The sequence below is a fragment of the Anopheles bellator genome, chromosome 1 (genome assembly GCF_943735745.2).
Source record: "Anopheles bellator chromosome 1, idAnoBellAS_SP24_06.2, whole genome shotgun sequence".
Classification (NCBI taxonomy): Eukaryota; Metazoa; Arthropoda; class Insecta; order Diptera; family Culicidae; genus Anopheles; species Anopheles bellator.
The window spans coordinates 3665991-3679286 of record NC_071285.1 but is presented as its reverse complement, the minus strand read 5'-3'; the positions used below and the strand labels follow the sequence as shown (position 1 = coordinate 3679286).

The following is a 13296-nucleotide window of genomic DNA, read 5'->3' as shown; positions in this document are numbered from 1 at the left end:
AATTGCCGTTCTTTCTCCACAAATTGTTTATTCCAGCCTTGCGCAATAGGCCAACAGTGCGGCCAGAAGAACAACGGGGGCCGCCGCTATGTGTCTAGCAGGAACCGTTGGACCGCCGGCGGCCGAAGCGAGTCCGTAGTCGAAGTAGTCCCTCGGGATCATATTGTCCGCCTCAGCCGGGTCTGACTCACTGTATTCGATCGTCTCCGTCGTTTGCAGGGCAGGCGACGATGAAAGCACCGAACCGCCGAAAGGATCGTCCCCAGTGCCGACTGTTGATTCAATTTCCAGCTCACCACCGGTCGCAAACCGTAGAATGTTACTCGGATCGCTCCAACCGTAACGGTTGCGGGACAGCACGATCACCTCGTACACGCTTGTCGCTTGTAGGCCCTGAAGGGTGTAGCCGATCGAGTGCAGCGGCCCGTAGGAACCATCCGACGGGATGATCAACTCGTTCCAGCCGAGCTGCGGGAAAGTGCGCTTCGCTGGAGTAACATTTCCCGACGGGACACGCCGAAACTTTAGCTTGTACTCGATGATCGGCGAGAAGCTCTCCGTTTGCCAGATAAAGTTGTGCGTCGTCGGGGAAGACATTTCGGCGGCCGGCTTAAAGTGAGCCACCTTGGGCCGGCCAGTCAGTTCGAGCTGTGAACCCGCGATGCCGACCCTGTTGCCGGCTTTGCACTCGTACTGGCCCAGATCGGAGTCGCGCAGATTGCGGATGGCCAGCTGATGGCGCTGGATCGTGTAGTACTGGTGCTTGGTGGTCGGTGTGTCCAGCTTGACGATACGTCGATCGAACACGACCGGAAGCCCGTGGTGGAACCAGTGGATCGAAGCGACCGGGTGTGACGTCACGATGCACTCCAGCATGCCCGTCTCTCCGAGGCGCGTGTGAACGACGGGAGTCTTCACTTCAATTTCGGGCACAACTGAAAGCGATCGAGGGGCGCGCGTGGGGTACGGTGCTAACAATTGACAACAAAAGCGTCCCCAATCAAGGGACCATGTTCCACTTACAGTTCACGATCACGTCCACCGACGCGATGGCCGGCTCACCGACTCCGTTGGTAGCCGTACACTGGACCGGACCAGAAAAGTGACGATCCTCAATCAGGACGTTCAGTTTGCGGTCGTCTTCGAACGCTGCGGTCGCACTTTCGTGCTGAAAAATGGGAAGAGAACCATGGAATCGCGCCATATGGCCACGAGCCAGTGCGGCTTACCTGAAAGCTCCACTTGATGTATGGCTGCGGAACACCCGTCGCCTGGCAGGCCACCTCCAGGATTTGACCAACGCGAATGTCGACGGTGTCCTCCGGGTACACGGTGGCCATCGCTTGATCTGGCGTCGCAAAATAGATCGCAGACTCTAAGAACAACCTAAGGCCGGTTTGTGATTGCCGAGATTACACTTACACTGCACCTCGATCGCGTGACTCTGCGACACGCGGCCACCGTCGGTCATAATTTCGCACGTATAGTCGCCGGTGTCCTCGGTTTGCACATTCGCCACCTCCAGGCTTCCGTTGCTCCAGAGACGCACCCTTGGCGGGGCCCGCAGGTCCGGGTAGCGGGAGTCGACGAGCAGCAGATCATCCCGGGACCAGCGCACATACCGGTACGGTGCTGAGGGAACGGAACGAGCGTGGCCGTCAATTACGCGCGCAGCATTCTAGAGACCTGTTAATCTAATAGAGCATCTTGGCCACTCGGGACCTCGTGCCCCGATCTCATCCCTAGGGGGACGAGGGGCCACACTATGCCTTGGGAAGCTAGAGGCCCCGGTTGTGGTTAACAATTGACTTAATGGCCTGGCGCTGTCGATGAGATTGCTGCCGAAATTTTCACGCCGGCGGCCGCGTGATTTCATGCCGCGCCGCAGGTCAAAGCGGATAAAAGCGACCTTTTCGGTGGCACTGTTTTCATGTTCCGTGTTAGGGGAGCGTAACATTCCACAGCGCTTCAATCAGTGGCCAATCAGAAATCAATGATCCACGAAATGTGTTTCCGCCTCTGTCCGGATTCTGGATTGCGATCGAGGTACTTACAGTTATGATAGCACGGCAGTAGCACCGTTTCGTTTTCGTACGTTTTCACCGTCGTCGGCACGCTGCGGAACGACCCGGCGATCGAACTTCCGGTCACGCCGATCTGCCGCTCGATTCCGAGGCTAACCAGCAGCACAAGCGTCACCGTGAGGCGCGTCATGGTGTGATCCATATTCCGTGGTCCCGCCGGAATCGCAAGCAACGATGATGAAATTCTGTGAATGATGCCAACGATTGAAGGGCAGCCGCCCCTCTGGGTACCGTGAGCTGGTCAGTTGAAACTCGATCCCATTCCCGCGTTTCTGATCTCTTCCTGTTTTAGGTTGGCTGTTTAGGGGCCGGTGTCAATCATTGTGAAGGACGTGCGCACGTTACGGATATCGCACCAACGGCCGCCGCTCATCATCTCGCTCATGGCTTGAAGTGTTTGAAGATGTTGCCGGCAGCTTAGCGGAAAAGCTGTGAGTAAATATTTATTGGCCCGCCGCCGGGTCCACCCCTTTATTATCGGCTCGCCCGTCAAAATGTCGTAACGTTGCCTTTTCTGGCCGGCCAAAAAAAGGAATCCCACCCGCAGCACGGAACGTGACAACAAAATGCAACATAATTAGCGGCCCGTTCCCCGTTCCGTTTTTCGGTCATTAGAGAGCAAGAGAGAGCGAGCGTGGCGTGGGCCGCTGGTTTCTGCTGGTCGCCGCGGGTCACAATGGAAGGCCAATTTTTTAGGACCATATGTGGGGCGAATAAAGTCATTCTTGAGTCACCGGCGCCTTACGATGATGCGCTCTATCCCGACGAAAGATTTTATTTCGCGGGCCACTTAATAAGGCAGGCACAGTTTGACCCTTGTGACGCCGCCGATCATTCCTTCCCTTCAACGGCCAATTAATCTCGTCATTTCGAAGCGTCAACACTTCCCGCGCGTTGGGATCAACGCGGGAAGTGTTATAAGTTTTGACTTACCCACAAAGCACCACGAAAATGTTGGTGATCACTTGGTGTACGATCACTTCACAGTCTTTTTGTTTTGCAAACTAAATCGACTCAATCTCGATCGATTCTGGGATTCGCCAGCATCAACACAGCGGATCACTCGCACTCGATGTTCTGAAGCGCTACGAATGTCACCAGCAACCGGAACTGCTGCGCTTTTTTCTTCGGCTCAAATGAGCCCGCTTCGCAGTCACGGCCGGCCACGTTCCGATTTTTATTAACCTCACACACGCCGGCTGGTGGCTCACACCGAGATACAATTTCACTTTAATTGAGGCCGATGGGATTTCTGCTTGGCCGACGGGGTTCGGTGGTTCTTTCACAGATCGTTATCAACGGGACCCCTCATCGATGCGACACTGCGAACCTGCGGGCGGCCCAACGGCATTTTTTTGTGCGGCGACTGCTACGGGACTTCCGTTTAAACCAATTCCTAGTGAACGGGACCACTCGGGGCGGTCCGTGCTGGACGATCGACGGATGGGTTGTGACTGAAAAAAGTGTCGCGCCAGCACGGTTCTCGGACCGACCGCGAGAAAGAGAGCGCACTCCGTGGAAAGTGATCCTGGGTGTTGTTTGGCGGATCGCCTCTCTTTTCCCGGGACCGCGTGTGGGAGGCCTAATGCGCGTTCTTGCAGCGGTGGCTTCAGAGTATACAGTTTCGTTTTCGTTCTCGGAATCCAGCTCCGGACGGCCGAGCGCGGAGCGTCGTTGGCCCCGATTCAAAAGCACCTAATTAGGTGCATAATGATTCATTGGAAAGAAACCGAAATGGAATCATTAAAATCGGCTATTTGGGTGGGTTTTCTTTCGCCAAACAGTTTGCGTCTGCTTTATGGAAACGCACTGACCGCAACCCAGAACCCGAACCGGAAGCGGCTACAAAAGCGGGCGGTTTTGCTCATAACGGCCGCGCCCCACAATTAGCGGGGGCTGCAGTTGAAAAGTACGCAAAAAACGAGCGGTTGATCGACAAAATCGATCGGTGATCGCGCATTCGGCGCGACGCAAACGCGGCAGATGAACGGCGCAGATTTATCCTCCCATCCTGCCGCAGAAGCGAACGAGGCACGGAACTGTTGTTGAAAGGACCCCACCGATTGGGACCGATTGTTGTCTAATTTATTTCGAAACCACATTCGCCTTGGGCCGGGTGCGCCGTGAATAGAAATGGCCATCGTCGTTGGTCAGCAACGCTCAAGATGCTGCTGGGGATGATGATTTATTCATCGGCCATCACAGCCACTCGGCTGCGTGGCTCCGTCCGTCCGGGATTACCGTATTTTTCCGTGTATAACGCGCACCCGTGTATAACGCGCACCCATATTTTACGAGAACAAAATTGGAAAACAAATTTTTTACTTTACATTTTTCAGATATGTGATATCCAACAAATATCAAATGATAATAATGTATTACTCTAAATACTCTATAAATATTCTAAAGTAGACTAAAGATAAAATGCGTATACATTGCAAAAGACATACTAGTATTTTATATTTCGGAATAATCTTCAAACTCAGATTCACTGCTGTCTGACAAATTGATATTCTCCAATTGCTGTTCAATGTACTCCTCATTGTCACTCTCTGAAGAGTCCTCATAAATTGCGACATCTTCAGATCCATGCTGATGCCACATTTTTTAAATGATTTCACAACAACTTCTGTTTTAACTCCCTGCCATGACTTAAAAACGATATTGTATGGATAATTATATTCCTAACAAGTGTTTCATTTTATAATTTATTCAATAATACTATAGAATATGTACCTAAAAGGGCACATTTGTATGCTTGGAGGAGACAAAATGTTTACTACCCTTGTATAACGCGCACCCAGATTTTAGAGCTAAAAAAATTGGGAAAAAAGTGCGCGTTATACACGGAAAAATACGGTATATATGTTTGCCGTGAAACGGGACCCGATGGCACGCGGTACTGGACACGGTGGTTCGCGTTGAATTTCTTTCTTTACTCGTACCAATTCTGATGGGACTGGCCAAATGGACATATGTAAGCTGAGCTCTCCCCAAGGAGGGGGTGCTACGGTAACGGTTTGATGTGATTATTTTCGTTGGGCACGTGTCCGTTACGCGGGAAGCCCACGTGCGGCGGCCGCTTCCAATAGGGGGCGCATTAATAATCGATTGAGTTTGGTGTCTCCAGAAGTCCGTCCATTGAAAGTGTCGCAAGTTTTATTGGAAGCAGCTTGTTTAAGAATTATTGCCATGATGGTGTGGCCTCCGACTGTGTCTGCAAATCAGAATGGCAATCCGTCGAAGGTCACCCAAACCCAAATGTTGTCTCTATCTGCCCGCCATGAGCGCTACACTCTCGCGCACGATCACTCTCTCTTTTTTGCGCCGCCGGTGTCGCGCGCCGGGAACAAACCACCTGCTACCGATCATGATCTCTTGCTAGAAAGCAGTGCCGGATCCAGTTCGTTCGCTCGAAGCGGATACGCAACCTCTCGCTCTCTCGTGCTCTCGGAGTCACCAAACTTTCGCCACGTACTGTGCGAGATCGCTCGGATTCAGCTCTCCGGTAGCATTGGCTCCTGTTACTGATTCCCCGTAATGCACCAGCCCCAGGTTCCCAGGTTCCCAGGCTGCTTTTACGGAAGCTACCCTTTTGAGCCACTCATGGTGCCCTGGTACGCCGGTGACACATCGGCAGCGCTTACCGAAGCGAGAGATTTTGCAATTTTCGGATTCGGTTTTCGGACCATGGGTCGCCGGGGGCGCGCCAAAGAAAGCAAATGAGACGGTTGTGAGGTTCTTTTTAAATTGCATCTTTAATACATAGTTCATTTGCTTTAATTACAATTCCGGAAGCCGTTTGTTTTTCGTTTCGCCCTCACTGTCCCCCCCGTCCGCTTCTTTTTCTTCGTTTTTCCAGTTTTCTTTTACAAAATATAATCATTCTTCGGGCGCAGAGCGCCGGTTCCGGCTGGTTCTGGACTGACCGTTCTGGTTGCCGTCGGTCGGTGTTGGTGTTCTGTTCTGGTTTCGCTCTGCTCTGGTGTCTGGTTTTCCGGTTCCCGTCTGTCTCCTTTACTGATGGCGCGCCCCGCCATTGTGGCAGCCGGAAGGAAGCGTGGCGCAGTGGAAAGATTCGGTTAACTATTTACAGATTTTTTTGTGGGTTGCTCGCTCGCGCGATCGCTCTTCGACCCAACCCCGGGAACTGTCTTAAGTCCGCGTCCCAGCCCGGCGGCGGCGGGCTCTATAGCTATTCTCTGTTTCCGGCGCGGCATCCGGCATCGCTTCTGCTCGGTGACTAATTCCGTTCCCCGCTAAAACTCGCTCTCTCGCATATCCCTGGAAACACCCCAACCGAAATCATCGGAGGACGACCTTGAGCATAAATATAAATAATTGTCCTACAGACGGTGTAGGCGCGTGGTGGCGCCCAATCCGGTCCTCCTTGCCGGTGTAACAAAAAAAAACACGATATACAAATTAAAAACTCTTTCAACAGCTCCTTCCGCACCGAACTCTCCATTGACTCTCTCTCTCTCTCTCCGTGGCCGGTGTCTTTCAGTGTGTCATTTCGTGCATTTGTGTGGTACGCGATCGATCGATCCTCCCTTAGTCATCGGAATCGGAGTTGGACGAGAGGCACAGGTCCTTGCTCAGATCTACCGCCGCAACCGAGGCCACCGTCGCCAGATCAGGTCGAGGATCGAAGATAGATTCTGTGGTGATCGGACGGACACGAAAAGAGAGAGAGAGAATTGATCAACTGCAACGCATGGCCGGGTGGACCGCCGGGGTTTACCTTTCACTGGTGGTGAGTCGTTGTTGTCCTCGGTCGAACTGTCCGACTCCTGGTCGCTGCTGCTCGAATCGGAATCATCCGAACCGTCCGACTCCGATGAAGTCATCATCTCTGGATCCTGTGCGTTAAAGAATCGCGACTTACTGTGGGTTGTGTCCACTTCCCAGGTACGTTCCCTAGAGATACTTACGCTACTTGCAGGCACACCACCACCCGTTCCCAATCCCGTCACAGCCGGTGGTGGTAGCAGCAGCAGCTCGTTTCGCTCCAACGGCGGCAAGCTGACCTCCACGCTGGGTGGCGGTGGTTCCGGGTGCAGGTGGTTCCGGCCACCGCCGTACGAGGAGGGAGCACTGAGGTGATTGTTGTGGTGACTACTGCTGCTGCCGCCGCCGCCGCTGCTGCTGCTGTTGTTGTGATGGTTGTTCTGTCCCGAACTGTGGTTCAGGTAGCTGCTGCTGCTGCCGCTGCTACCGGTGCTACTGTTGCTGCTGTTGTGATTGTTTGTGGTGCTGTTGTTGTGTTGGTGGTGGTGGTGTTGCTGTTGGTGCTGCTGATGGTGGTTGTTGTTGGACCCACTGTTGTTGTGATGGTGGTGGTTATTGTTGTTCAGATGGTGGTTATTCATTGAGGAAGCGACGCCGGCAGCGGAGGAAGAAGAGGAGATTGAGGAAGAGGAGGGCGGCATGGCGGTCGCATGGCCACCACCACCACCACCACCAAAGTCTAGCCCATCGTCCAGCCCGATCATCGGAATGCTTGGCAAGGTTTGTTGAGTATTGTTGGCATTCCAGCTGCAAGATCGAAGGAACATACGATCGCGGTTAGAACGTGGCGGCCCCGAGATCGCCGGGCCGTGTCACTTACGCCGGTGCCGATTGGGGACTCCGGTGCGGGTAGGAAGGGGAACCCTGCAGTGGCGAGTGCTTTGGCACGAAGCTGATCGGTGCATTCTTCCGCACGCCGGTCGTGATCTTCGTTTTCGAGCTCTGGCGCGCGGTGTTGTTTTCCACCTTTATCGTCGGCAGCGGCGGTGGCGGATTGACCACCTTGTTTTCGATTCTGCAACGAAAACGGGAGCACATTAGGAGCGCAATCGACCGGGGAGCAAGCCCGGGTTGACGTACCTTGTCTTTTTCACCACGATCCCGCTGTTGAGCTGCTCGAGCGTTATTTCACCGGTCGCCCGGTTCATGATCAGCACGCACTCCTTCCGCGAGTAATCACGGTGGTTGCCCTTGAAGACTGTGTTCGGAACACCGGAACCGTCTAAAACCACGGAGGCGCCACGTATGAGAAAGGAGATAGCAGAACAACGGTGGGAGCCGGACGACTTACCCAAGTGCGGCACGGTAACGGTGACCTGCTTGTTGGCACTAACCTCCAGCACGGCCGGTTTATTCACGTCCACACTGGCAGGTTTGAAATCGTCTGCCAAATCGAGAAAGACAACCAAAACAAAGACACACCCGTGACCCCGGGGGTCAACAGTGATCCGATTAGTTGCTCAAGTGTTGCTCAGTGTCTGGGGCGCCCGGCGCTTTGCTTACATTTTATCGTATGAAACACGTTCGATGGTGCGGAGTTGGTGAAGGTCGAGCCGAGCTTCAGCTCGCGCACTTCCGAGCCAATGTTGAGTCGGTTGTCCATCGTCGTCGTCGCCTATGGGTGGTGGTGCCAGGATTCTAAAACCGGTGGCTGCTTCACAAAGCTCTCTCTCGCTCTACAGTGGACCGGATGAGTCAGCAGGAACCATTCTCCTGCGCGCGCGGCTCGGCCGTTGGCGTGCTGTGCGACAGGATTCTTCGTCGTCGTGGGTCACTTGGACCACCACGCTGGCTGGCTGGCTGGCTGGCTGTGTCTGGCAGAAAGAGACAGAGAGTGAGCGAAAGAGTTAAATGCAATCAGTGCGCGACAGAGAAAGGGCTGCCGGGCTGCAGATCGGGATCGAGGAAGACGGGAGGTATTATTTTCGTGGGACCAAACGCCGGCCCTTTCGATCGCACCAACGGAGCAGTTCGCAGCGACCGTTCTCTTTTACTCCCGGATTTCACTCTCTTTGGAAGGGGCGCGCGCAACGTGCAGCGTGTGTGCATCACCTCACAAAGCCTACTACGCGGACTCCTGGCTGTGTGCAACGTTCGACGTCATCAAGTGAACTCGGGCGCGTGCCGGGGCCTCCCTTGGGATGGAAGCGTAGCACACGGATCCTGGAACCAGGGGGGGCCGATGCCGCGGTCTGTCAGTGGCCACTTCCGTCCGTCGGAAGCCCGCCGCACCAGAACAGCTGCCATTTATTTACATCGCAAGCTCTCTCGCTGCTACCGTTGGCCGTGAGCTGTTGCATTTGGGCACACTCTTGTTTTCTTGCCCCCTCTCTCTCTCTCTCGCTCTCGCATGCGCGCGCGCGCCATCAGTTGCCATGCTGACTGGCTGGCTGGCCTGCCATCCTCACACACCTGTCCGCCGTGCAATTTGGCTCCGATGTCTGCACATCGGAGAAGTGGCCACCGCCACCGATTCGGTCAAGATTCCTCTCCCTCTCACTCTCCCGTGCACAGCACTTACTCACTCACACACTCCCCGCGGGTGGCTCTTTCTCTCTCTCTCCGTGGGTCCGTGTTTTGCACGCGCCTTGAGGTGCTCGCCGCCTGTGTGCGTGCACGGAGCTCTTGGACCGATCAAATAAAAGGAGAAAGAAAAAAAACGTACACGGGGCCAATCTCTTTTCGTCGTTGCCCTTTTAACGTTTTTTTTTTACGGTGCGGTACTGCTCACTTCGACGAGCCAATCTCTCTGCGCGGCCTGCTACGATGCGTTTCGGATAGTGGCCACTGGGAGGACGGGTTTCTGCGACACGAAGGCACTCGATCCGGAGGAGCACGCACGCACGATAACTCACCCGTCCACAGAGAAGCTACCCCAACGGGGCTGTGCGCGCAGCAGTGGTTCCGGTGGACGCGTGGCACCAACCAGCAACCACCATATGGCAGACCGCGCGGTGGCGGCGTTTGCGGCAGCGGCGATCGTCGGTGGCGCCTGCGGGAATGGCCACACGCGGATATACGGGAATCGGAACACCGTCCCCTGTCTGTTTTCACGGAAGCGAAACAAAACCCTCCGTAAGCTCGCCCGTGTCCATCACACGCTCTGACAAGGCAGCTGACTGCTGTCAAAAATCGCAGCGCGCTGCGGGCTGCTCGAACTGCTCGACCGCGCTTGACAGTCGCCTGACAGCACAGGGTGGCTCGCGAGGGTCGAGCACATTTCGAATTCGACCGTTACAGGCAAGCGATTGTTAAAGCGAAACACGGAATCCGGAGGCCAGATGCTCGTGGGATGGGTGCGACGAGCGCTTATGCTTCTTATGTCCACTGCCATAGATATGCTTCGAATCTGCGGTTGGAAAATGATTTGTTGCCAATCATTTCTCTGCTCAAAGAACTCTATTTATAAAGCACGTTGTAGGTATTTTTAGAAACCAAAATGGGCACAACGGAGGCATCCGAGGCGCGCCGCGCAGAGGTGCTGAAAACGGTTACTTACCTGGCGACCCCATGGCCAGAGAACAACACAGAGACACCACACCGTCGGATAAGGGATATTATTTTTTATTTTATTTTCTGTTTTCCATTCTATAATAATGATTCTAACTCTCGTTAACCTTACTAAGCTAGAAAACGATGTATGTATGCGGCGCGTATGTGTGCGTGTGGGGTTGGGTCTGGTAAGTGTGTTCCGGTTCCTGTATTCGCGCGTGTATTCGGACAGAAAAAGATAGTGTGCGCGTCGTGTGGGTGAGTGTCTTTTCGTACACGAGATAATATGTTTATGAGAATGGGGCGAACGGGGTCCGCGGTTTGGGATACCGGATCCTTCTCCCCCCCACCGGCGGTTCCTTCTTTAGCTTCACGATTCTGTTTTCAACAATGGTACCGTGTAACTACTTAATCTACTAATGTCCGGGGCGGGGCGGGGCGGGCTGGTTCCGTGGGCGCACTAATGGGTAATGAAATAGATCGAATGTGGCTGTATGTGGGTGTGCTCGTGTGTATGCGTGTGTGGGGGTGTGTGGGAGTGCGAGCAGGGGTATATCTATTAAATTTTGGTTATCCTCCTCCTTCGCTTCGCGTTTCTGTTTCACATGTTTCACGTTCATCAAGATCTTACGAATAGAGTGTGTTGCTTCTTTAATCATTATATTCGCCTATCATCTCGCGTCACCATTCTAGCGCCCTTTCCCCTATCAACGTGCCACGCCACACTCTGCCTCTTCTCCGCATCTTACCGCTTTACACTAACAAATAACTTGTAATATATACTTTTTGCAGATTCGCCCACCGCCCTGGCGATCGCCAATGCTTGCCGTGATCCTCACGCTTCTACTCCCCTTCGGGTACCGGGCATTCGTCGTTCTGCTGTTCAAATGGCCGACGCCGAGGCGGAGGAGGATCGCGCGGATACGGCGAGGATCACCGACCCTTGTCGTGTCGCGTGTTTCAAAAGTTTCGTCGACTTTTGCATGTTTTCTTTACATTTAAGTGCTACACCATTTGAAAGTATGTTTTTGTTTCTCTAACTGTGCTCTCTTAAGATATAGTTATCATCTTCTTCCTCGCCACTGCTTCTTCTTCTTCTTGTTTTGCTGCTGCCGCCCATTTTGTTTTGTTTGTTCAACAGGAGTAAAGGAAGAAGAGTGTGAAGGAATACACCTATACTCGCGGGGGCGCTGCTGTTCGCGGGCGTGGGGTTCGATGCGAAAGCTACACAGGCGCGCACGTGCGTACGCGATCGCGATCAATTCAAGGCGCGCAGGTGGCCTTTCTTTGCTATACAATCAATCATGTATCATCCTCTCCTGTGCTCGGCCGGTCGCCTCTCGTGGATCAGCATTTTAGCAATAAATAAGTTTGTATAATTTGAATCTAGAACCGATCGTCGTGTCGTGTCCTGCCCCGCTATCCCTCTATCTATCTGTCGCTCGCCCCTAGCTAATCTTCTTTTTTGGGTTGTTTTGTAGTAAGAGTAGTAGTGGAACTCGCTGCATCGCAATAGCGGCCTTTGTGTGTTTAGAGGTGACACCACGAAGAGAGAAACCGTGTTTTACCGTTTGAGGGGTTCTTCTTCAGCATTAACAACAACACACCGCAACACGGGTTGGCGGCAACAAGATTGGTGCGGCCACTAGGAGATAAAAACGGGACGCAGCACAAACGCCTGTCAGTAACAAGAGAACGCGGATGAGTTACTTAATTCCGACGCGGCAACAACTACGCGGTCCGTCGGCGGGGACCACCCCGGAGGGGGAGAGAGAGAGAGAGAGAGGTGTTTTCAAAAGATGCCTGCGCTGCTGTGGGTTTCTGTCTGGGTTCTCTCTAGAGCTTTAGGAGCTGATAAAAATACCTAATCATCGTCATTACTATTATAGGACCTCGATGCCTCGCCTGGAGACGCCAGCATCATCATCACCATGATCATTATCATCAGCAGCAGCAGTAATGCAAGAGATAATATTGAGTAAGAAAATCAGTCGTGTCGTGATATACGTTTTTCTCGTTAATTTTTTGTTCTTGTTAAGTTTCCGTGTGTCCCCCCGACGAGAGAACCCCGTACACGAATGTCTAAAAATGTTTGTCCACCCGCCCGGCACACTGTTTTGTCACTCTAAAATCGGTTTGTCTACACTGTTTTTGTGAGGGGCACACGCGGCGGCGGCGGCGGCGGCGCTCTCGTCTTCGCGATCGCGACGCGGCTGATCTTTAGGCTGTTTCAGTTTTGTATTTTGTATCTTATTGTTAAGAGGGGGGGGGGTGGCGCTTTTGTGAGGGCGACAATTCAGGCGTCATTTTAAGCATTCCAAAGGGAGACAGAGAGAGAGAGAGAGAGAGCGAGAGACAAAATGCAAGCAGTTCCACCAGGGTCTCTCTCCCACTGTCTCTCTGTCGGTGAAGGCGCTCGCACATGATTTGCGTTGAGTTTCAGAACCGCTCCTGCTGGAGAAGGGTGTGAAGGGTCACAATGAGAGGGACGACGATACATCGATTCTACGGCTTAATACAGATAAGAGACGGGGCACGCGTCCAATGGCGCGTTCGTCTCGATTCTATTTAATTGATTTAACTAACAGTCGTACGCAGGATCCCCGTGGCTCTCGCCCTATCCCTCTAGAGGGTAGTGGTTCGCAGGAGCGACGCAAAGATGTTGTTGCTACCGTAGGCACCCGGTTTCTCCGGTGAAGGGTCAGCCAGGTCGCCGCCGTCCCCGGCGGCCGCTGCCGGCACGATCTCGGTGGTGTTGCTGCTGTCGTCCGTTGGTTTCGCCGAGCGCCGACCAGCGCCCTGCTGCTTGCAGCGAAGAGAAGATCGGCGGCCATCCACCACGACCATGGACCAGCGTTTGGTGTCGCTGCCGCTACCGGCGGCAGGTTTCTTCGTGCGTGTCTTGACCGTCCGCCCGGCGTCCACACCC

General features: G+C 53.7%; 2 protein-coding genes across 2 annotated transcripts; both read right to left on the bottom strand.

Moving 5' to 3' along the window:
* Positions 1 to 27: 27 nt before the first annotated feature.
* LOC131206670 (neurotrimin) lies at positions 28 to 3513 on the bottom strand. The gene is made up of 6 exons (XM_058199331.1): positions 3018 to 3513; positions 2055 to 2269; positions 1423 to 1632; positions 1230 to 1348; positions 1024 to 1168; positions 28 to 935 (listed from the first exon to the last, which is right to left on the bottom strand). The coding sequence occupies exons 2-6, from the start codon at positions 2224 to 2226 to the stop codon at positions 28 to 30; spliced, it is 1554 nt and encodes a 517-aa protein (XP_058055314.1). The 5' UTR covers positions 2227 to 2269; positions 3018 to 3513.
* Positions 3514 to 5845: 2332 nt separating this feature from the next.
* LOC131210766 (ell-associated factor Eaf) lies at positions 5846 to 9963 on the bottom strand. The gene is made up of 8 exons (XM_058204062.1): positions 9731 to 9963; positions 8379 to 8689; positions 8167 to 8259; positions 7956 to 8097; positions 7696 to 7890; positions 7019 to 7622; positions 6829 to 6946; positions 5846 to 6745 (listed from the first exon to the last, which is right to left on the bottom strand). Exons 2-8 carry the CDS (start codon positions 8476 to 8478, stop codon positions 6639 to 6641), a joined length of 1359 nt encoding a protein of 452 aa, XP_058060045.1. The 5' UTR covers positions 8479 to 8689; positions 9731 to 9963; the 3' UTR covers positions 5846 to 6638.
* Positions 9964 to 13296: the final 3333 nt, after the last annotated feature.